At 40.3% G+C, this 23,953-nt stretch overlaps 1 protein-coding gene across 4 annotated transcripts in view; it reads left to right on the top strand.

Annotated features, from left to right (window-relative positions):
* The first annotated feature begins 3,392 nt into the window (after positions 1 to 3,392).
* The window catches only part of JPH1 (junctophilin 1), an 87,457-nt gene continuing 66,896 nt past the window's right edge, over positions 3,393 to 23,953 (top strand). For all 4 annotated transcript variants that reach the window (XM_061342914.1, XM_061342913.1, XM_061342915.1 and 1 more), the window contains exons 1-2: positions 3,393 to 3,901; positions 10,498 to 11,254. In XM_061342914.1, the coding sequence (XP_061198898.1) occupies positions 3,523 to 3,901; positions 10,498 to 11,254 (1,136 nt within the window). In that variant the 5' untranslated portion in view covers positions 3,393 to 3,522. The remainder of the gene's footprint in view (positions 3,902 to 10,497; positions 11,255 to 23,953) is intronic.

The following is a 23,953-nucleotide window of genomic DNA, read 5'->3' as shown; positions in this document are numbered from 1 at the left end:
TTAGAAGCTTTATCAGCACTTCTGCAAGGAAAATAACTGTATTCACAAAATAAGCATAATATCTCTGGAATTAAAAATACTATCTTACTGGCTACATCCCTGGTTCGAGTGCAAGGTAGAAATGACCAGTGCAGCTAGGAGAGTAGTTTCATAACATAATTTATGTTAAAGTTACACAGAACTATGTTTATAAATGTTAATTTTGACTCTAGATATAAAAATTGGCATAAAAGTTGTGGCTGTATGGAGCCAGGAAAGTTTAACTTGCTTTGAAATTTCTACAGTGTGGCTTTCGTAGTACCTTTACTTCTCTGCCTCCCATACAGCACTTCTGCGTATGAACTCATCCAATACAGTGTGTACAGCTCACAGAGCTCATCAGTTAAGCATCCTGCCTCCATTCTGTAAAGTACTTGAGAACATTCTTCGGGGCTTTGCTTTATTTGAGTACAGATATCTTGCAGATGTTTAATTTAAAGCTCATGTGTAGTTCCACTGAAGTAAATGGGATTACTAAAGTACTTAAAGTAATTCCCTGCTGAATCAGGCTTTTAAGGGTAAGAATAAATGTGTCTAATTTTTATTCATGCATCAGATATCTATAGACTAATAGTTTAAACTCAGCAATTTTGTATCTAGTTAATATTAAATCTCTGGAGTTTAGTATCTTCACCTGATGCATCTACCATTCTTGCACCAAGGACCCTTTTTAATGTAACCTTGTAGCACAGTTTTTGCACACATAGTGTCATCAGACACTAGTGCTGTGATGACTTACACAGAAACAGAGCAAGGTAAACTTTCTTTTGTATATTTGTATATTGTGTATTTGTATATTTGGCCAATATACAATAAAAATCACACTGTATGGTAAGTGATAAATGAACTGCTCCTGGACCTTGTACTTTCTGAATGTTACATATACCGAAAACTTCAGAAAAGAACTCCTGTAAGTTAGATTAAAAAAATAGTGGAAGCAATTACATTTACTTTGGACAAAATAGGTAAATTCATTCATCTATCTGTAACTGCTTATTTCCTGCATCTGTGGAGGTTTAGAACAATTTTTAGTACTGGGCAGAAGTGTCCAAGGAAACAAAAATCTGTAGATCTAAGGTATTTAAGAAATACATGATACACAGTGCATTTATATGATCGTCACACCTACACCCCGGCCAGAAGCAAACACAAAGTGACATGAAATGAAGGTGAGGCTTGTCAATGCAACATCTGTCAGTACATACAATAAAAATTAAAAGATCTACAACCTCATCAGTAATGAGACACTTTGGGGCTCTTACAACATCAAGACCTGGCTGACTGATGCTAAGAGTTCTCTGCAAAGTACTTCTCATATCTATCAAAATTTATCCCCTCAATTACTTTTTTAACTGCATAACAATATCAGCTATAGGTATGCTGACTTCTAACAGGTTACACCCATATAAACCATTTCACTGCTCTGAAATTAAATATGACAGAGCTTTACCTTGTGCTAAGAAAACAGAAAGAAGAGCCTGATAGAGTGAAAATAGCATGCTTCTCAAAGCACATGTGCCATCACCACTACTGTTCCAAATCTTTTTCTTGACTAAGAAATGCAAGATGTGTGAGGGATAAAACCTGATCAGATCAAGAAACACTAAGAGGACGCTGGACAATGTCTTCTTCAGCAACCCCATCTCCAGCAACCTGTTCAGATTTCACCGCTGTGCTCAATAATGGCTTTCCACAAAGGATCACACTGCAATGAAGGTCTCAGTCCTTAACTTCAGCAGGCTATATAGCCTTGCTCAGGGACACACAAAAAATGCATAATGTCTGCACTACATTGTGTGCTTTTGTACACACAAAAATATACAACAAAACTCCCAGGGCACATAAGGGGCATCAAAAGCTTCCCCATCTTCTCAGGAACAAGGCACAAGTATTTGATCTTGTCTTTTTCTCTTTGTATGTGCATGTCTCCAAATAGGTGCACATTCTACCTATGCATATTCAAGCAGATCTAGAGATCCCAAAGCCCCTTCTGGGAACAGAAGCAAGGTTTTGTAGCACACACTTCCTCTGATGAGAGAGAAGCCAAAGGGGCATGTATCATTTGTGGTGCTCAACTCCCTCCTGAAGGTATTTTGCCACTGAACTATGTGAGTATGGCATAAAAATGCACACAGACCAGTATCTTGTGAAGCACAAAGCTTGAAAATTTATCTCAGTTAAATGGGTACATTCCGTATATACAGTATTTTAAGTCAAAACTGCTTCTAACTGGGCTGGGCTGAATTTGGCACAAATATCTGAAGCTTAACAATTTCAGCTTCTAATGGTTTGTGTTCAAAACTTTAATTTGCAATTAAGTTTCTGGTTTTACTCGCTGCTACTAACATAGCCATTGCTACTTCCCCACTTTTCCAAATCATTTCTGTTCAGACAGTACCACTCCCCCTGATTAGTAAGTACGATTCATGCTTTTAACAAAATCCCCATTGAAGAGGAACATTTTCTCTCAGGTTTCCTTCCAGCCCTGGTCTGTAGCTGTGACAGAACAAAAAGCCATGGATCAACAGCTTCCTATCCCTTCTCCACTATTCTCTCTGTTGTCTCTACACTTCCATGTTTCTCTCGTCATTTGCCTTTATACTTTTCTCTGATTATCAAGTATCTGGCAACAAAGAGCTTGGCAGGATTTAGAGACATTCAGTCACCCAAGGGCCACGGGGCTGAAGGTATAACGGGAGAACCCTCACCAAGTTCCCAGCGGCAATGTCCTTGGAAGGCCCTGTCGATGCCACTCACGTGCCTTGTGCCCTATGGAACTGCTGCTGCTTTGCCCCTTCAGGACGTTGGGCTCCGTATGTGGTTTGGAATAAGGACAAAGCATAGCTGGCCCGTGCTGCGCAGCGTAAAAATAGTCTTAAAGCTAAGAGAAAGTGAAAATAAGGAATAAAAGCAAACAGCGGCACCACTTGAAGGCACTCTCTTTTCGCCTACTTGTTGCACGACCCAGCAGGTGCGGCAGGAACCTGCTCGGGAACCAGAGGGACGGGCGAGGGGCGTTTAAGGCCAGGCCGGGCAGTCGGAGCCCGGGTCTTGCCCCGCCCAGAGAGCCCCCGAGGGGACGGGACTTTTCCCCGGGTGGGGCGGGCAGAGGCAGAGCCCCCCGGGGCAGCCGCCCGCAGCCCGTCGCTTCCAGGGGACGAGTGCACGCCACCCGCGGCGGCGCGGCCAGCCCCCGGAGCGCGCACCTGCCCGCCGAGGCGGCCCGGCCGGCCGGGGGCGGTGCCGGGCGGGGAGCAGAGCGGAGGGGCGGGAGGGGAGGAGCGGGGGGCGGGCACCGCTTGCCGCCGCGGGGCTGCGGCTGGGCCGGGCGCGGGCGGGAGGCCGACGGAGCGCTCGCAGTCGCGGGGAGCGGCGGGGCGGTCGGTCGGCGGGTGGGAAGGAAGGAAGGCAGGACAGGGCAGGCAGGGAAAGGAAAGGCGGGCGGGAGGCGGTGGCGGCGCCGCGCTCGCCCCGCTGCCCTGGATGACGGGCGGCCGGTTCGACTTCGACGATGGCGGCACCTACTGCGGCGGCTGGGAAGACGGGAAAGCCCACGGGCATGGCATCTGCACCGGGCCCAAGGGGCAGGGCGAGTACGCCGGCTCCTGGTCCCACGGCTTCGAGGTGGCGGGCGGCTACACCTGGCCCAGCGGCAATACCTACCTGGGCTACTGGGCGCAGGGCAAGCGCCACGGGCTGGGCGTGGAAACGAAGGGCAGGTGGATGTACCGCGGTGAGTGGTCCCACGGCTTCAAGGGGCGCTACGGGGTGCGGCAGAGCCTCAGCACGCCGGCCCGCTACGAGGGCACCTGGAGCAACGGGCTGCAGGACGGATACGGCGTCGAGACCTACGGGGACGGAGGTGGGCGCCGGCGGGGGGCGCCCCGCGCGCAGTGGCGGCGCCGGGGGGCGGTGGGAGGGAAGGGGGCGCGCCTGCGTGGGCGCGCGCGCCGTGGGCAGGGCCCTTCCCCCCACCGGGCCGCCGCCCTCAGGCTGGTCCCCGTCAGCAGCGGTGGGGTCTCTCTTCATTCCGCCCCCCGGGCAGCGCTCCCGGGGGGTAGCACGTTCCTCAGCAGCCCCGCCTCAGCTCGCCGCCCGTGAGGCCATGCCGGCAGCCGGGGAGCGCCACAGGTGCCCGGCGCCCTCCCCGCCCCTGTCTGTGAGGGGCTGCCCGGGAGCGGCCGCCCCGGTTCGGGCGGGTTGCGCTGCCCGGCTGGGCGCTTTCTCCCGGCCATCTGGTGGCAATCCACGTTAGGACCGCCTGAGGACTGCTTTCCTTTCGCCCTGCTGAGGCGGTCGCCGGGCTTCCCGCCCGCGATAGCTAGACCCGGGGCTGCAGTGCATGTCTCCGGGGAGCAAGCTGGCCACTTCCCCCTTTCCCTCCCTCGTTTTGCACGGTTTTCATGTTGAAACAGCAAGGACTTAGTAAGAGAGCCCTTGTGCCTTGTTACGTTCCTGGCAGGAGTAGCTTTATACACTCAATACCTGTAAACAGGACGGTGAAGGTAAGTGGGTACACAGCTGTGAATCTGGGTCCACCCTCATGCAGTAACTCATGTTTTATCAAATTACAGGACAGTTTTAAGCGCAGTGCTCCATGTACAAGAAGCATTATGAAATTAATCACACAGGCCTGCCTCGCACACCCTTCACAGCAAGTGTTGCGAGGGATGAGCTCCCAGTGCAGACTGGACTGGGCAGCCTGCCCTTCCGCTCCAATTGGGAGCAGCCAAGGAGTCAGGGTTCAGTAAGGACAGTTAGTGTTGGAGCTTATTTGAGCGGGCAGTTACAGTTGTAACTCCCCTATATCACATTCTACAGGACAAATAAGCCTGGTATTTCTGTAATTCATCCTTCGCTGCTGTAATGTCATTGGCATCAGTGGAAGTGCCACCTGCAGCTTCTGCAGAGTTGTTCTTCAACTTGGTTTATGCCTTTGTAACAGGAAACACTGCTTCCAGTTTTAGGTTTAGAGAGTTGTGGGTTTCCTTGGGTTTTTTTTTTGTTTGTTTGTTTGTTTGTTTTTTCAAAAATGCTGCTCACTGCAGCTTTGAGCAGCATACTTCAGTAATGTTCAGTAAATAGAATTTACCAAAATTGGAGATAATGTTCACATGATGTAACTCGAGGACTAACCCATGTATCGGGCCTCTTGGTTGATGACGTTGATGGTTCCTTCAAGGAATTTTGTCAAGAGATTTGCGGCCGAACTTTCAGGATCACGTCAGAGAACAGGTATCTCTGTATTAAGCAGAGGAAGAAGACACGTTTACAGTTGGGGTCCCCTTTTCCTTCTGAAAATGCAAAACGTAGATAGTTGGGTAAGATTCATCTCCTTCAGAAAATTAAATGTACTGTTGGTTTTGTACCTTTTAATCTCCTGGTTTGCATCTTTTGGAGCTGTCTGAAAATTGTCCTTGGTGTGTAAAGTTCTGATGCTGAGAGACAGCAGAGATGTGTGTTTGAGGACTGAAAAACAAACAACAAAGCATGAAAGAGATCTGAATTTCAATTTTACCACACAGACTTTTCAAGGTTTATTATATTTGTTTTGTCTAGTAAATTACAAGCTGAAGAATAGCTGAATTTATTTTTTTTCTTTACAGAAAAGTAAATTGCCATTCCAGTAAATTTCCAGGAGCGATTTTCTCAATCTGAAGTTCCTTTTACCTTTTTCTTTAGGATTCTTGTGGAATGTTTAAAATCTCAGTATAATCCTGATATTTGGAAGTAAATTTTTTGAATTTTAGACTTAGAACGCACAAGAAATCCTTTGTCTGAATCAGCACATGAAGCATGCAGTTTACACTGAGATGTTTAGTCCTGTGAACTGTACCCTGTTACCATGGCCCCAGTCTTTCACGTGTTGCAGTTCATGTGAACAGAGGGTGTGAAGTCCCATTGATTTTAATGAAAGTACTTATGAATGAAGCAAAGCAGCATGTCATAGATCTTTGCAGATGTGTTTTTGTTTTCATGCTCGGGTTAACAATAGCTGTCTTTGTACACCAGTAGAATGTATGAAGTGTTTTTACAAGGAAATAAGATTGACATACATTTTTTTAACATACTGTGAAATATTTGCAGGAAAGATCTCTCCTTATTATGACCTGAGAATACCAGCATAGGGAGATAACTGTTTAGACAATGCCAATTGCCAGTTTGTTTTCAAATTCGCTAAAATCCAGGCCTCTTTGCTGCTTTTCTTTGTTTTTGTTTTTTCTCCCTTCTGTGTTGTTTTAAAATGTATTGGTGGCATTAGGAGGTGTAGTTGAGAGGGGGAAAAGGAGTACAATCACTGACAGTGTTCCTCAGTGTTTATGCACACAGCACTTTGCACGAAATGAGTAATATATGTCACACTGTGTTTAAATGCTTAAAATTGTCACTCGGTCAAATCTCTGAGGAAAACACTGAATTATAAATCATGATCCTCCACTGATTGCATGGGCCTTCAGGTGGCCTGTCAGGTTGTTCCCTGTGGCAGTCTGGACTTTTGTGCTGCCTCTAAACTGGATTTTGTTGAACCTGTGTGAATCTGCAAGCCTACTGGAGGATATTTTATGGAAGGAATAATGCCTAATTTGAAATTTCAGTATGTGTAAATTAGTTTGCAATTCGTGATCCTGCCAACAATAGCAATAATGGGCATCTTGCTGTAAGGTTGTGTGCTTCCATGCCACAGAGGGAGGTCAGTGGCAAATGCACCTTAAGCAACAGTCATTGACAGTATATTTGTGGTATCTAAGTAGTCTTCTTTCTATGTGGATGCTTATCTAATATTTGAGTCTGAAAAGCACATAAAAATACTGGTCTAACAACAAATCTGTTAAACCACGAGACTTAAGTAAACTATAGGAGCAAGTGGAGTAGTTCAATAGGTCCTCAGCCTCTCAGTTTTTTCACACAGTATAGTTTTAAATTTTAGCCACAAGTAGGCAATGACATTTACAGCTGTAATTTATACTGAGGGATTTTTGGGAAGGATGGCACAACTCCAAAGGGAGAGGTTATGAAATTATACCTTACAACAATTTGCCAATAGAAACAAGAGAGAAAACATACTTTCTAATAGCTCCCACTCAAAATATTAATACCTTTTCAAGGGAACCAATTGAACACCAGATGGATGGTCAGTAGGAGTTGTGCCTGAACATTTCTTTAGTTAAAAAGGATACCAAATTTAGCTTTTGGAAAATTAATGCTGAACAATGCTATTGTTTTATGGTCAAATGCAGTTTTAGATTAGCTTAGTGGTTAGAGTGTTAATTAAAATTTCACAGGTGACCCTTACAAGAACTCTGAACAGTCATCATATAAGGTGATATGTAAGTGAAGCGTTATAAGAGAAAGCAGGATACAGTGTACATGTTGATATTCATACTTATATAGATATAATATCTATATAGATAGGTAAATAATACATATATTGTCTCTTCACATAAGGGAAAAGCTTTTTTTATCACGTATTATGTCAGTTGCTTAGTATTCAATTATATTGTGATATTAACAAACCTTAACTTGCTCATGTAAAGTTTCCTAAAATTTCTATTGTTGAAGAAGGTATTACAGTTGAGTCTGATATCATCAGTCAGATTACTGTGTCTCTTATATCTGCGTTCTGGACACTGCTCTCCAGACTTTTCATTTAAAATATAGGTTGAAAAATCAAGGAAAATTACTCCGCTTTCTAGCACACTAGTATCAGATGCCTTTCCCTTAATGGATTTGTAATGATAGAAGAGATTGTTGTTACCTGCAAGACTGCACAAAATTCTAACTAAATATCTTGGCTACTTTCTAAGGATCATTTCAGTATGAACCTTCCATTTCCTCATTGACTATTTTCTCTTTAAAAGAAGCTCGCATTGATTTTATTTCCCTAGTAGAAAGGAAAATCAGACGAGTAAATAGCAGCACATCAGTTATCCTTGGTTTAATGCCTTTATAGGCAACAGTGACCACTTCCACTTCTTTCTACAAAGTAGTGAAAAATATAAGTCTTAAATTAATTACTTGGTTTTAAGTTTTCTATTTTTATTAATTAAACCCAAATATTAGTGAGAAAAAAGACTGCTCTCATAAAATTCCATACTGAAATAAGTGGATTCTGCTTTTAGTCTGACACTCAAATGGCAACATAAAGAGCCATAATTACAAGTTGTTACTCTAATATGATATTGGGATATAATCAAAATTAGTATTGAATTCATTATTTCTAAATTAAATCAACTGGTGCAGAATGTTAGACACGTTGCTGTGTGTAGCTGTAGGTATATGTAGTCAGATTCTTAGCTCCAGCATATCATTGCAATACCAGGGGGATCTCGGATATAATTATGGACAAAATGTAGTCATTTATACTCATACAATATTAATACAATTCTGGGAAATATCTGTTTAATAAAGAAAAATAATGCAATGTGGCTGTACTTTTGCAGTATTTACAGAATACGTCATACCAGTGCTTTGTGCTCATGTTTCTATTTGTTCTTTTCCATATGCTGAGGAGTTTTTTAAATAATCATGTTTCTAGATTCAGCACCCTTACAACCAGCACAGCAGTAGGTATCCAGGAGACCGAGAATGAGAAAGAAACTAAGTTGGTTGTTTGTGTCAGCAGCCATCTGTTATAAAAAAAACCTGCTTCCACTTTGTAGAATTTTCTACCAACACAAAATAGTTATGTTGTGGAACCTCTAGTTTGATGTAATAAAGAAAGCGGACTTGGCAAATTTAATTGCATATTAGCATTGAAATGTAACTTAGCAGAAGAGGTAATATAGTAAAGCAGTAATTGATAGATAATTGGCATGTACACGACCAAAATAGTATGCTTATACAAAGGAGATCAAATCTCAAAGCAAATGAAGCTTTGACCTACATCTGAAACTGCGGGCATTTCACAAATATTTTCACAAAAAATGAAGTCAAGCATTGAATTTGACATTTGATATTTAGTTCTCTGAAGAATAGTTTTTAATAGGTGCTCTAATTAAAGCAGATCAAAATCAAAGAAAAGTATTTTAAAGATGCTTATTCATCCCTCTCCAGGAATATCCAGACTCAAAATAGCTTTTTTTTTTTATTAAAAAAAAAAAAAAGCAGCGCTAGGTGTGTGAGAGACTTCATTTTGAGAAGCTTAAAGCAGTTTAATGGGAATTAGAGTGAAATTACCTTAGAAAGCCCATTACCTTGTATTTGTGGGGCTCCGGGCACTGTTCTTTGGAACCTCTTTGGAATTTTTGGTACAAATGACTTTCGAAGACAGGACACTACAGTATGTATCCTGTCAAAATGAAAATGCCTTCAAGAGTGTTCAAGGCCAAGTTGGATGAGGCTGTGAAGAACCTGATCCTAGTGGAAGGTATCCCTGCCCATGGCAGGGGGTTTGGAATGAGATAATCTTTAAGATCTCTTCCAACCCAAACTAGTCTGATTCTGTGAATACAAGTCTGCAGTAGTAATCTGATAATGCTGGATGTTGGCTCAAATGCAGCTTTGCATAAATATCGTGACTTCTCATATCAAATACCATGTTGTTCCTTGTATTGGTCATTTAAAAAATAGTTATGATTGCAGCAATGAAATGTGTTTATGACAGAATGCTTTGCAATTCTCTGTTTCTTACATACTGCAAAACAAATAAAAGGGAGAAAAAAAGTGCTAAAGGATTTGTGTTTCTGATCTTTCTGTCACAGCATGGTGCAGAATACAGTGCCATTTTTATGATACCAGGAATGCCAAAAAGTGTTGATATCAAGAGTTCAAAAAGAGTAAGATGTACCAAGGTTTTGCTCTTCTGTTAAGTGCATGCAAACCTTTAAACTTTAATTTTACAATAGAGATTTATAGCAGTGGATCCAGAGCCCCATCTCAAGACAAGGCAATTTAGTGTATTGTCAAATATGTCATGACATGGAGAGGTCTGTAGTCACCTTAAACCCAGAATAACAGGACTTTTACTACTGCTCCTTGCTCTTTGTGAGCAGCTGGAGGAAAGAGCCATGAGTGTCCTGCTCCCTCCCTCCCCTCCATCCTTGTCTTCCTCTCAAGCTGACCATATGTAATATGGTTCTGCTTCTGCTGACCACCTCCTCATTTGGCAACCTTAAAAAATAGGGCGTCTTGCTTTAGAAGGTTATCTTGATTTGGTTTTTTTTTTCCTCTGGACAGATCTATTAAAAAAATGCTTGCGATGATAGCTACTATCTCTTAGTTGACAAATTACATCAGCTGGGAAAACAAGGATTTGCTAGGCAGAAAAATAACTTGTATAAAAAACAAGTAACAGAAGTAGTTTATCTACTATGTCATGTGCTGTGATTTTTCTGCGTTTCTTCTTACCAAAACCGGAGCTGACAACATAGCATTGCCTTGTAGCATGCTAGGTCTTCTACAAGTCTAGTAAGTCTAAGCCTGCTTCCTAAATCTAATTTATTCTTATTACTTTAAAAGGTACATACCAGGGGCAATGGACAGGAGGGATGCGACATGGCTATGGTGTACGTCAGAGTGTACCCTATGGCATGGCAACTGTGATCCGTTCACCCCTCAGAACATCTCTTGCTTCACTTCGAAGTGAGCAGAGCAACGGCACTGTTCTGCATGATGCTACTTCAGACAGTCCAGCTGGAACAAGAGGAGGTTTTGTGCTCAATTTTCACAGTGATGCAGAGGCAATGGGCATTAAGAAAAAAGGAGGCTTATTCAGAAGAGGATCACTTCTTGGTAGTATAAAACTGAGAAAATCTGAATCTAGGTCATCGATATCTAGCAAACGGAGCTCTGTTAGGAGTGATGCTGCTATGAGCAGAATTAGTTCTAGTGATGCCAACTCTACAATTAGTTTTGGAGATGGTGACTGTGATTATTCCCCCATGGAAGACCATGTTGATGCCACCACTACAGAAACCTATATGGGTGAATGGAAGAATGACAAGCGCAGTGGTTTTGGTATTAGTGAGCGTTCAAATGGTATGAAATATGAAGGAGAATGGCTAAATAACAGGAGGCATGGATATGGATGTACCATGTTTCCAGATGGCACCAAAGAAGAGGGAAAATACAAAAATAACGTTTTAGTCCGTGGAATAAGAAAGCAACTTATACCAATACGAAACACAAAAACTAGAGAAAAGGTGGATAGAGCAATAGAGGGTGCACAGCGCGCAGCTGCCATGGCAAGAACCAAAGTGGAAATTGCAACTTCAAGGTATGTTGTCACAAAGTATATTTGTTCATCAGTGAATTTTCAGAAACAAGATTGTGTTACAGTATGTGAGCCCTTGTTGTTAACAAAAGATTCAAAAGTACAAGGCTGTAAATGTCTTTAGTGAATGAATACTTGCTCACTTTTCAGTTTCACATGTGTAGCTCTGTTGACTTTTGTGGCATTACACGTATGAAATGTAGAGCTTCCATTCATTTGAGCAAAGATGTTCGTATGTGTTCCATAATATACTGTGAAAGTAAATTTCCATTCTGATACATTCCTTCTTTCACTCTAGAGCTGCTGCATTATACCTTTAAACCTGTTTGTAAAATAAAACTAGTGGGCAAATTAATGATTTGGTGGATGTGAGGCGAAGATTAATATTTTCCCATAAACATGCTTGTTACTGTGTTGATTTTTTTGGGTGATATCTGAGAGTCGTTGAAGTTTCACATTTGACATCGAGCATCTTAGGATGGCATCTGTTTATCTGAGAGACTGCGTTAGGAACAGTGTAAGAATAATGGTTGAGGCTGTTGTGCTTAGAGGGTGTTGATTTGGTTGCCACGACAGTATCTGTTCAAAGAGTTCTGTATGAGAGCTCTCTTTTTGAGGCATGCCTCCTGCAGTCTGAACTCATCTGTATCTTATGACCACCGCTTTAAACCATAGCGGTTATCTCTGCCCTTCCTTCCCCCCTCCTCAATCCTGTTAAGTGTTTGAGATGGGAAAAGTGTTAATGGGTATTAATAGTGGGTAAAAAAAAATGTCATTTTCACTTTGAACTCCTAACCAACAACCAAGCAAAGTTGTCTGAAATTGAATTGTTACAAATGAAAACAGTATAGACAAATTTAATAGGTTTTGCTATTAAGTCTGAGAGCTCTTTAAGAAGCTGTTTAATTTTTAATGCCTTCCAATAATTTTCTGTAGCAGTTTCTCTGTTGCTGTTTTTAGTTTGTTTCCTCAGGCAGGCTTTTCGTGAAATATGCTGTGGACCACAAAAGAGCCAGGAAATGTACATGAAAGAAAATCTTCATGCTATTTTAGAAGGGGGATATCTCATTACACTTGGAGCTAGACAACTGATTCCTGATCTAGTGTGGTCACTAGTGTGACTGTCCTTTTTCTGACAGTCATAAAGAATACAGAATAGACTGAAAACTGTGTAAGTGGAACAACTTGCATACGTGGATGGCTCTTAGTGAAAAGTAGTCCAGACACAAACATGAAGAATGTAGCATACTGTTAGGAAAGCCTTCTAAGCACTGGTCACCTAAGTAACTGGAGAGTAACGTATACGCAATTACTTCTATAAATATATGTAAGGCATTACATGACAGCATACCATATTAGTGAAGCACATCAGTAACAGCTAACTTTTGGGAATTACTGGAGTCCATTCATGTCCTGTCAGTGCATAGTAAGCCCTAGATGTGAAAAAACTGAAGTTGTGGGATGTGTGGAGGGGAAGAGTTGCCGCCATGAGTCCATATAAAGCTATTAAAAAGCCATAGTCTGAGACCTTGTGAGGTTACAATGCGCAATGTCTGCATTTCCCCTTTAAGAAGCGATGTGTCTGAAATGTTTGCTGTGCCTTCCCTTCGATTTTAGGTAAAGGACAGAGCTCAAATTGCTTCTTTTGGAGTAGTCCATAAAAGTAAGGTCTGTTTCTTGAAAAGATGTTTTTGAAAGTGCAGCAACAGAAGGCATCAGTTGTAGCGTACCTGTAACCATAGGTTTTTCAGCTGAGAATTTCTCTGAAACAGTCCTGTGGACTGTATGAATAGCAAGATTGCAGATTCAGGTTTGCACTCGTTAGACACCTTTGCACTACAGTACTGATAGTGAGTCAGAGGCAGAGACCTGACACCTAGTCAGGCAACATCAGGCATAAAGATTGTGTTAACTTCATTTCTGAGTGTTGGCCAGTAAGGATGATGCAACACTTTCCACACTTTGAGTGTTCAGAATTGCCTTTAGTATCAGCAGTGGGAGCAAGTTCATGGCATTATGTGAACTAAGGGACTGTCATACTGGCAGTCAGTAGCACAGACTGAGAGCCAAATCATCTGGAATAGGTTCTAAAAGGGCATTGAGGAAGAAACGTCTGCATCCAAAGGTTGCTAAATTCTAATTTGACAGGATTGATAACAGTTTCAGGATGAAAGAACTTGCTTCTGTCCCAGTGAAACTTGAGGATCAGTACTGGTTTGTGAATGCTTTTTTATAATAAAATAATATTAATATAATATATTAATATGTCCTGGGTTTGGCTTGGATAGAGTTAATTTCCTTCCTAGTAGCTAGTACAGTGTTGTGTTTTGGATGTAGTAGAGAATAATGTTGATAACACAGCGATGTTTTTAGTGGTTGCTAAATAGTGCTGACACTGATCAAGGTCTTTTCAACTTCTCATTCCCTGATGGTGAGAAGGCTGGAGGAGCCCAAGAGGTTGGGAGGGGACACAGCTGGGACAGCTAACCCAAACTGGCCAAAGGGATATTCCATACCATATGATGTCACGCTCAGTATGAACTGGGGAACTGGGGGGAGTTGGCCAGGGAGAGCTGATGGCTGCTTGGGGCTGAGGTGGGCATCTTAGTCAGTGGATGGTGAGCAATTGTATTGTCCATCGCTTGGGGTTTTTTTTCTTGAGTTTTATTTCTTTTTTTTTATCTCCCTTTTCATTACACCTAGTAGTATTAGTGTGAAGTTTTACTTTATTTCAATTTTTAAACTGTTCTTAACCCACAGGTTTTACCTTTTTCCAATTCTTCTTCCCACCCCACTGTGGGGGGAGGGGAGCAAGTGAGCTGCTGCGTGGTGCTTTGTTCCGGCTGGGGTTAAACCATGACATAATAATATATTAATTCTTCCAACGGTAAAACTCCTGCAGTGTCTTAGATGAACGTGAGGGCAGTGGTCTTGTCTGTTTCCTAACAGCCACAGAAAAGCCCAGGAGGAGTGCCTTTTGTAATCTCTCTAATGTGTAATACGAAGGTGGTTCTGCCCATCTGGCATAACCTCACCTGGGCACACTGGCCTGTAAAACCTTCCATGTTTTCAGACCTGGCAAATGTCACCAGCAATGCGTGCTCACTCTAGTTTTCCATTCTGTTAGTGGAAGAACTCTACATAGACCTTTTCTCACCCCAAAAACCATCAAATGTCCAGGTTTCCATTCTGAAGAGCTAGAAACCCTGTCTCTCAGCCAGATACCTTCCTTTTCAATGCAGATTTGGGTTATATGCTGTTCTTTCTGTATTGTTTATTTCCAAAATCTTTGCTCAGCCAAATGAAACCAGACCATGCTCCTCTTCATAGCTCCCTGCTAGTCATGACAGGTTTGGCTGATAGTTTGACCTGTGACAGATGTCCACACAGTCGTCAACAAGACCAACCACTGTTTTACCTTGTATTCCCGGTGTCTTTATGTCTTAAAGTCCTTGTTAATAAGGTCTGTAGTCATCCTTTATCTAAAATGGCAGTTAGGTATACAAAGAAAAATCTGAGGTACTTCTCAGTGCTTCTGGTGCTTCTCTGAACCTGAATTTACATTGCTCTCCTGAGTCTTTAGGGTTTTGAGGCATTTTCAGTGAGGTGTTTTAGATATAATAGCAGCCCTTTTCAAAAGATACCAGATCACAAAACTGGTGATGTGTAGAAAGCTGCTGTATCAGGGAAACAGCCTGTGTGACACAGATCTGTATCCAAAACAGGCTGTAATTTTTTAATGAATAAAAATGATAATGCAGCTTAACAGTCTTGATTGTTTATTATAGTTCTACTAGTTACATGTAATACAAAATATTAAGGCACAAATTTAAAAATTCCAGAATGATGAATTTCAGATGTATGCTTAACGTTTTACCCTTTTAAAATATTAAAACGCTTTTTTTTCACTTTTTTTTTCTTTTTTTTTTTTAAATCATAGGCAGTAATCAGTTCAAATTCATCTTTAACCCATTTTTGCCAAAAGCAGTCAGATTTACTCTGTAGACCAATTTGGGGTCTTGGTGTCTAAAAGGAAAAGCTGACTTCCAGGAATTTTTAATAACTTCTTTCCTGTGTGTTTTCAAGCACCTGTAAAGTGGTTCAAGTTCTAGAAGATGTACATTTGGAAGAGCCCTTTGAAAGATGTTAAAAAGCCCCAAATGTCCACTCAGCACACTCAAATAGAAACTTGGTTTGAGTATATCAGATGATTCTCAGCACAGGGATTCTGAACTTCCTTTTCATTGCTGTCATGTATTTTATTCGAAGGAGATATCCCTCTGCTGTTCAATATGAACTGGAATTATATTAGAGCACTTCTTCCTGGTGTGAAAATCACTTAAGTTCTCATCAGAGGAGCTATTTAGTGTATTATATTAACTTTGCCCTCATCAGTACTTATAAGGGTATAAACTTTAATGGTTTTTGGAATTAATTCTGAGTCTGACCATAAACTTACCTTCTAATACTCCCTGTCAGTGAATGTTCTTAAGTGTATCAGTCTTGTAGAGTAAACATGTAGCACTGGAAGCAGAAGGAAAGGTATTTGTTTACATACAATCCTTCAGGTACCAGATTCTTTAAAAAAAAAAAGTCAGTATTAGGGTTTCAGAATTGAGCTCTCAGAGCCAGGCCTTTTCTTTTGCCTTTTTTCCCTCCCTTCAGGTTTTATCTCTAATACTCAACATGAAACTCTCCTTTAAGTGTTGACTCTCTGAGGAAAAAAACTTTGCAGAGACAGAGAGGGACAAGATAAAAGTACAGTAAGAAATATGAATCAGAATATAGTGTATGAAGGGAAAGGGAGAAAGAAATCAAAAGAAAAATGTTTCCTTGTAGGTATTTTCATTATATTCCATTGGTCTTTCAGGTCATAAAACAAACAGGTTACAGAACTGTATTGTCTTATTTATTCTCTTTTCTACAGAAGCTAAATACTTTTAATTAAAGTTCTGAGTGAGTTTTAAGTAAAGTGTGCTGTCATAATATGCCGTGAGAACTACTGACCACCTTAAAAGCAGTATTGTAATGGGTTTTCATTACATGAGTGCCTGAGGTTTGGTGGAAGATAAGGTTGCCTTTGTGTTTGGCACTGCACAGACAAATGACCCTGTTCAGAGACCTTGAAGCCTGGGAAAGTGGCAGTGCCCAACAAACAGAAACTGGCAGAAGATTGTGGAAGGACCAGAGATCAAGATCACAGTAAAATTAATATCTTGCAACTAATAACACAGAGCAGTTCCTCCTTGTTAGTAGCTGTCTGTGCTCAGACAGCAGTACATAGCAAGACTCTAGTTGGGAAGGCCTTGTAAGGGGAGCACTGAAGGGGGATTAAAAGGCCAGTGCCTTTTCTGCAGCTATTTCTTTTTCAGAATAGCTTTTTTAGACAGCTCAATTTTATTTTTAACATGTTTGTGTCCAAGTCTACAGATGCTATGGCCTTTACTTTTTAATAGAAACTGCTACAACTCTGGTTGTGATCCCATGTCATGAGCAGCCTGCTTTGTTCTGAGCCTTGAGTTGGTGGCATGGCCTGAGAAGGCAGGTGGAGGAGGATTGACTTGATGGCAGAGACCCCATATCACAATTTTGATTTTGCTTGAGAGTGAATCCGCTGCCATAGCGTGGGATTCCTTGTGTCCCTGTTCTCCCTTGCTGTCGTAGCAGCCTCCTGGAGCCAGTATCTGGCTTGTGTAATATTTGACGCTGGAGATCATAGAATCATAGAACGGTTTGGGTGGGAAAGGACCTTTAGATTATCTAGTTCCAACCCCCTGCCATTGGCAGGGACACCTCCCACTAGACCAGGTTGCTCAAAGGCCCATTCAACCTGACCTTGAATACTGCGAGGGATGGGGCAGTCACAATTTCCTCCGGCAGCCTGTTCCAGTGCCTCACCTCCCTCACAGTAAAGAACTTCTTCCTAGTCCTGAGCCCTGGCCTGGCACTGCCCCAGTCTGGGCCTGGGAAGTTGGCGTTGGCTTCACAACACTGGGCTGCACCTCCTTCTGAACAGTGCAGCTCGGTTGTCTGCCCCTGGGCACCAGTGTTCACTGTACAATGGTTAAATAAGAAAACAGTGCTCATATATTCTCATAACCTTCAGTCACGGTAAGCTTCCTTATGCTGTGCTGCACGTGGTGGATTTATGTGAAGCATGTCTTAACTGTCAGGAAAGAGTACTAAATGGTTTAGTAGCCAGTTCCTTCCTTGTTTTCATTGCCTTGTGTGACCAGTGCTCTCAGCTTAACCTGAACAAACTGTGATTTCTAGGAAGAGATGGAATTATGTGGATGTGGTAGTATAGTTTGTGTCCACGCTAGATGGCAGCTGCCAGTCATTCCAAATGGCACTGAATGTGCACCACACACAGCTTTCCATTATGAATTTAGCTGACACTACCAATCTCAATTTACTCAAGAAACTGAACTGGACACTTGCAAGACTAGTGCCTCACACATCTTTGAGATGCTGTGCTTATTATAGCTGAAATATGAACATTGTGTTTAGGAATAGGATCCAACAAATACCAAAGGTATTCATAAGACTGTTTGCTTTAGTACAAAGAGCTGCCTTAGGTTCAAAACAAAATCAGTTTTAATCACTTTAGTACATAGTCTGTTTGAAAATAACAAATATAATGCTTTGGGGAACTTAAGTCTTGAGCTACTACAGATAGTAATTTTAATGTTAATTCTAAATTCTTTAGAGGAAAGCGTATGTTCCTTGAATCCAGTGGGAGTTACTGCACTAACTTCAGTGGGGCACATTTTCACTCAGATTTGACAAACAACTTGTTGGTAACAATATAATCTTGGACTGCTTCTCTGTTATTTTCTGGGGAATGAGAAATACATCTGCTTGGAATATACAAATCGCACAAACATCACTACACAGATTTTATTTCTTTTCTTACTATTTAATGCAGTAAGATTACATGGCTGAAAATATGCAGTTACTCCTGTACTACCCCTCAGATGGAAATTTTAGAAAGTCTCAAGTATTTCACTTTCTGATCAAATTCCCCATATCTTAATTCACCTACCTACAGCCAGAAGTCTGAATAGGGATATAATAAGGAAATGCCAGTCTTACTTTGTGTTTGTACTAGACACACAATTGTTACCCTAGAGTTGCTTTTCTAACATGTTTAAATTCAGGAGATTGCTAGTACAAGATTAAAACATTCTGTTTTCAAAATGTAAATCAACCAACACTGCACCACTATTTTTTAAAACAACCATCTAAGAAAGCCTTTTTTTTATATACAGACCTTTTTGAAGTGTTTCTTTAATGAGATGGATAAGAATTTTTTGCCTGGTTTCCATAGTACTTAATTTAGGAACTGAAAGTCTTTACAGCAGCAGCCCAGCAAATATATGTGAAAACACTATTTTTTATTTATCCTTTTTTTAATGATAGTGAGATGCACTAGCAAAAGACTAATATTTTGTTTTGCAGACAAAGAAGATTAGCTGTTATGCAGATTCTTGCCTTAGTTTTTACACAGCATCTCAGTTTTGATCTGCATTACAATTGTTCAAAAGCTAAGCCGCAAACAGCATCTGTCTCTACTGACTTTCAGGAGGTTTTCTGTGATGGAAATAAATCTCCCTTAAAAAAACAAAATCTGGGTTGCTTACACAGGTTGGTTTCATACGAACCATAGTGCAAAGCCATTAGGTTATTAGTTGCTATAAAAATATTCTCAAAACCAAGAAGATATATTTCTGCTGTACTTAGTACAGCTATGTACATAGGGTTAGTGGTGCTAGTCAGAGCTTGGATAATTTGATGCTTTGCTTAAACACTAAACCAATTAATACAGAACCTTCCCAGCTTCTTTCTTCAAAGAGGTAAGAAAACTTGCTGTCATTTAACTGTAGCATTGTCGATGGGTATTCTACAAGGTAGGATGTTTTTCAGTGAACAACTGCAGCAGGAAAAATAGTAATTTAAATGGTTTAGTTACTGCCCCCTACATAGATCTACATGTATATTTCCCAAATAATAATAGATTGATTTTCTGAAAACTCATGTAGTTCAATGAGTACTGCTGTTTGTTTGAATACTAATTGATCAGTGATACATGTTATGAATTCTGTTTATTTTTCTGGCAATTAATACATTTGTCTATTGTATACATCTAATAGACATTGGTGCGTATTTTCAAACACTGACTAGATTTTATTTGCCTACCTCACTGTGATTTTCCTCTTTTACTACTGCTCTATTTGTACTTTGTTCTATAGTCATCTGCTCTCATTGTCTGGGAAGGCAGAGGCACAGTCTTTTCACAGCTAGTGTCCAGGAGTAAATATCTCTTATGAGCTTGACACCCCTCAAGCTCATGTAAATGTTTAACATCTGAAACAACCTTTTGATTATTCCTGTCCTTTTTAGATGTTTTCCCAGTTCTGCTACGTAGATGTGTTCTCCCAAGAGCTCATTCCTGAGGTGTCCTGGTTTTACTTCAAGGGCATTTTATTTAATAATAAAACATGGCAGGGAGGTTGGAACTAGATGATCTTAAGGTTCTTTCCAACCCTAATTATTACATCATTCTGTGATTCTATTTATGAAGTTAGAGTTGTTCTGCCTTACACATCACTCACTTAAATTGAACTTCATTTGGTATTTAAGAGTGAACAGTTGAGTTTTGTGCAGCCCTTCTTTGCAGTTGCCCTCAGGCTTTTTTTCTGTAACACGGATAATCACAAGTTCTGCTTCTTAGCTCTTCACACCTTTCCCCAACCAACCAACACTTGTGAACATCATGGGTTTTCAGCCCTGAGTTCTGTGGATATCCAGTGGTGAACCTTCTTGGTTGGGAAAAATAATAATTTATCCCCTTATGTTCTGTTTCTTTTCCAATATAAACAATTCTGTGATTCTATAGCCAGAAGTTAAGAATGTGAGTCAACAGTTGCTGGTGTCCTCAGCATAAGAAGGAGCTGTTAGAGCAAGCCCAGACAAGGGCCACAAAGATGATCAGGGGGCTTGAGCACCTCCCATATGAAGACAGGCTGAGAAAGTTGGGGCTGTTCAGCCTGGAGAAGGCTGTGTGGAGACCTCATAGCAGCTTTCCAGTATATGAAGGTGACTTACAAGGATGCTGGGGAGGGATTCTTCATCATGGACTGCAGTGATAGGACAAGGGGTAATGGGTTCAAGCTTAAAGAAGGGAAGTTTAGATTCAATATAAGGAAGAAGTTCTTTACTGTAAGGGTGGTGAGGCACTGGAATGGGTTGCCCAAGGAAGTTGTGAATGCTCCATCCCTGGCAGCGTTCAAGGCCAGGCTGCGTGGAGTCTTGGGTGGCATGGTTTAGTGTGAGGTGTCCCTGCCCATGGCAGTGGGGTTGGACCTAGATTATTTTAAGGTTCTTCCTTTCCAACGCAAACTGTTTTGTGATTCTGAGTAAGTTTATCAAGGTGTTTGTGCTAAATTTGATTTGATGTTTTCTTCAAGTTTTAGTTGATCAGAATATGCTCTCAGTGGCTTTTAACAGTTCACTTACAAGTTCTGACTTTGAAATGTGATGGATATTTGATTTGAATTCATCTACTCCTTGCACTTACAGTGATAAAAAAGCTGTAAAAGTGGTTTTGAGGTTTGTATTATGGTTAAGTTGTGAGTTAACCGCTGACAGATATAGTCATTCCATTACATGATGAACTTTGGCCATGGACCGTAGTGGTGAGGAGACAGCATGAAAGCTGACGTCTCTTTCGGGAAGCTCAGAATGCAGTGCAAGTATAGGTAGGTAAGATAACAGAAAACTCTGATGCTTTGTTGCACACCTAGATTTTTGCTGTTTCCAGCAAGGATAAAGCCAGACGGGAATCCTCTTGATACAGAACACTATTAAATTATGGCACAGTATAAAAAAAGTCCTCAGAAATGTTGAATTGTGCACTGGTGTTTGAATAGGGGTCGTAGAAGCATTGGTCTGGCAAAACATTTCACACGACAAAAGCCCTTCCATTTATTTGCTATTTCACAATGTATTTATTCAGCTATTATTACTAAAATGGGCATTTTTGGTTGACAGTTCAAAGATCTGAGTCTTCACAGGCCAGTCTGAAAAGTCAGCTTAAACTGTCTTCAGAAACCTTGCTTGCTTGTTGAATGTCCCTAACAATCTGAAGAATTCTTCTCTACTTTCAGTGTATGTAATCTGATACTTGAAAAGATACTTTTCTCTGAAAAAGAAAATGAATTTGCCAGTATGTGAAAATGAATATTTGAGTGGATGTATAACCTAGCACTGCAGAATCCATGCAAGAAAATAGTTCTGGTTTTGCATAGAAATTCACTTTGCAGAATTATGGTGACAGTTTCCTCTTGGATTATCTGCTTTTATGCACTCATTGTTAAACTTAAAACCATTTGATATTATCTCTCTGACTGAAACCATTTATTGTCTTTTCCTTAGCAAAACTAATTCATATCTTTGAAATGTTCTGATCTTTTTTCTTTGGCACTGAATTGTCTCATTTTGCAAGTAAAAGTTCCAAGGGAGATGGAAATTGAACTTGCTTAGGTGCATGTCAGCGGAGGAAACATTTTGTATGCAACTTTCACATTTGTATCTATTTATAAATTAAACTTTAAAGTAGATTAAGTAAGACCTGTTAACAATATGACTGCTGTAGTTTGTTTCAGATTATAGTGAGGAGTATTTTAGCTCAAGTTGGTTTTTTTTTCAAGAATATTTACTGTTTAGAAAAGTATTTTTGATGTGCTTTGCTCCTATTCCCATTCTTCTTGGTTTAAATACATTTTGTTTCTTCTAAGATTAATATGAAGTAGAATATAAGGGGAAATGATTGGCAAGATTCTGGTAATATCCCCAATAATAAACACTGTAAATCTACATTTTCTTAGTTTTCATAGTTGTAGCTTTCTGTAAAATATTTTAGAGATGATATCAAGTATTTATTACTTACTGTATTAAGCATTTAACTTTAATGCAGCAACAGCACTATAAGAAGGAACTAAGAGAAAAAAATGGAAATCTTGAATTTTAGAGCTATCAGAAAATTATGTTGGTGTCTCTTTATGGCTGCTTTACTGTCCATTCTCAAAAAAAAAATACTGTGAGGTTTGGCTTTTTTTGTTTGTTTGTTTTTTGTTGTTTGGTTTTGGTGGTGTTTTGTGGTTTAGGGGTTGGGGTGTGGGGTGTTTTTTTTTTCTTTTGGGGGTTGTTTTTTTTTGGGGGGGAGGAGTTGTTTTCGTTTTTTAGAAAAAGATATCAGTTGCTTCAAGATTCCCATGCAGCATAAACTTCATGTGCCATTCAGAAATTGCCTACATGCTTGGTTTTCTATTTACTTGATTATCTTGAGGTGTCATCAACATTTTGCGTTATGAGATTGCTGTTTGAAGCATTTTTGTGAAAGTTTTCCTTCTTTTAGCTCCTCCAATTATTTATAAAGTGTTCCAAATCACTGATAAGCCTTGCATAAGAATGGATGCCATAAAGAATAAACTAAGATACTTTTCTATTTTCTAGAAAATGTAAATTCCTTGTCAATATCCCCATGGTTTTGACCCTGTTATTGCTATCAGCATAATGCATGTTCTTCTCTTGGAAAGAAATGCATTAGATGGATTAGCTAAGCACTAAAAATATCTTTACTTAACCACCAAATTATATAACCATCCGATTTCTGTTGGCTGCTGGTCTCATACTGTGGTGCTTTTTAGAAGTCTGCATTTCACAGCACATCAAGTGAAAAAAAGTTTTTGGTTTACATCAGATCCTCTTTCAGAATTTAGTTGGTTTTTTTTAAATGTCATTTTGCATTCCAGAGGTTGGAAGTAGGATTTACTGAAAGTTTCTGATAACTGTTGTTACTTCAGAATTTGAAAATGCTGCTGCTTTTAGACAATACAGTCCTTCTTTTGTTTGGTCACTCTGGGGTGGTATGTCTCATGCTTTCTTTGGGTTTGTTGTTTGTTTTGGAAGGGGGGGGAGGTTAGTGAATAGTAACTTAGACCAGATCCACTGCTGAGAGCCTTGGTAATCTGAAATATGATGAGTAATTCTTCTAGAAAGCTCTTTACGTATGCAAGAGAAGATCTGGTGACAATGGCCGGCTGTAGAGCTGTGTGTCATCTTTTTTTTTCTGCATTTTCTGTATCATTTGAATTAAAGGATTTTCTAGAGTTAACCTATACAGAGGTCTCTATAAGAGAGAACAAGAGGAAAATTGTTAATCTTCCCTTAGATTACTTAAAGCTTTGTAATTTCAAGATTTCTCTCTAAATTTATCTTAAAGATTTAAAGCAATTTCTCTCAGTACAGTACTGCAGTATTTGACCGTATAAATAGGAGTAGCAGTAAGTGTATGTAATGAATCAAAAACAAGGCTTAACTTCAGTGTGTAGATAATGGACTGAAATGGTCATCAAAAATGTTTGTGGTGGGGTAACTTTGTAGTCTGCTGGCTTTCTTTTTATTTCTTTATGGCAAAAATCTCATGTTGTACTGTAATGGAACTGTTGCCTCTATTCAGGTTCCCTGTGATAGGTCTGTGAGATTTTGTTCTTCGTGGATGAGACAAGTTCGCTTATATCCTAAGGTCAACCAAGTGTCACCTTAGTCTGCAGTGACATCCTTTCCTGCTGTTTGTTTTTCTATTGTGAAGCTGTAATGAAAAAGAAAAAAAGGAATGCATGAAAAAAGGAAATGATG

Source organism: Neopsephotus bourkii, unplaced genomic scaffold (assembly GCF_033783945.1).
Source record: "Neopsephotus bourkii isolate Nb327-2 ecotype Australia unplaced genomic scaffold, CSIRO-AGI_Nbou_v1 NB_1820, whole genome shotgun sequence".
Classification (NCBI taxonomy): domain Eukaryota; kingdom Metazoa; phylum Chordata; class Aves; order Psittaciformes; family Psittacidae; genus Neopsephotus; species Neopsephotus bourkii.
The sequence above is the reverse complement of the archived record's forward strand: the minus strand, read 5'-3'. Positions and strand labels throughout refer to the sequence as shown.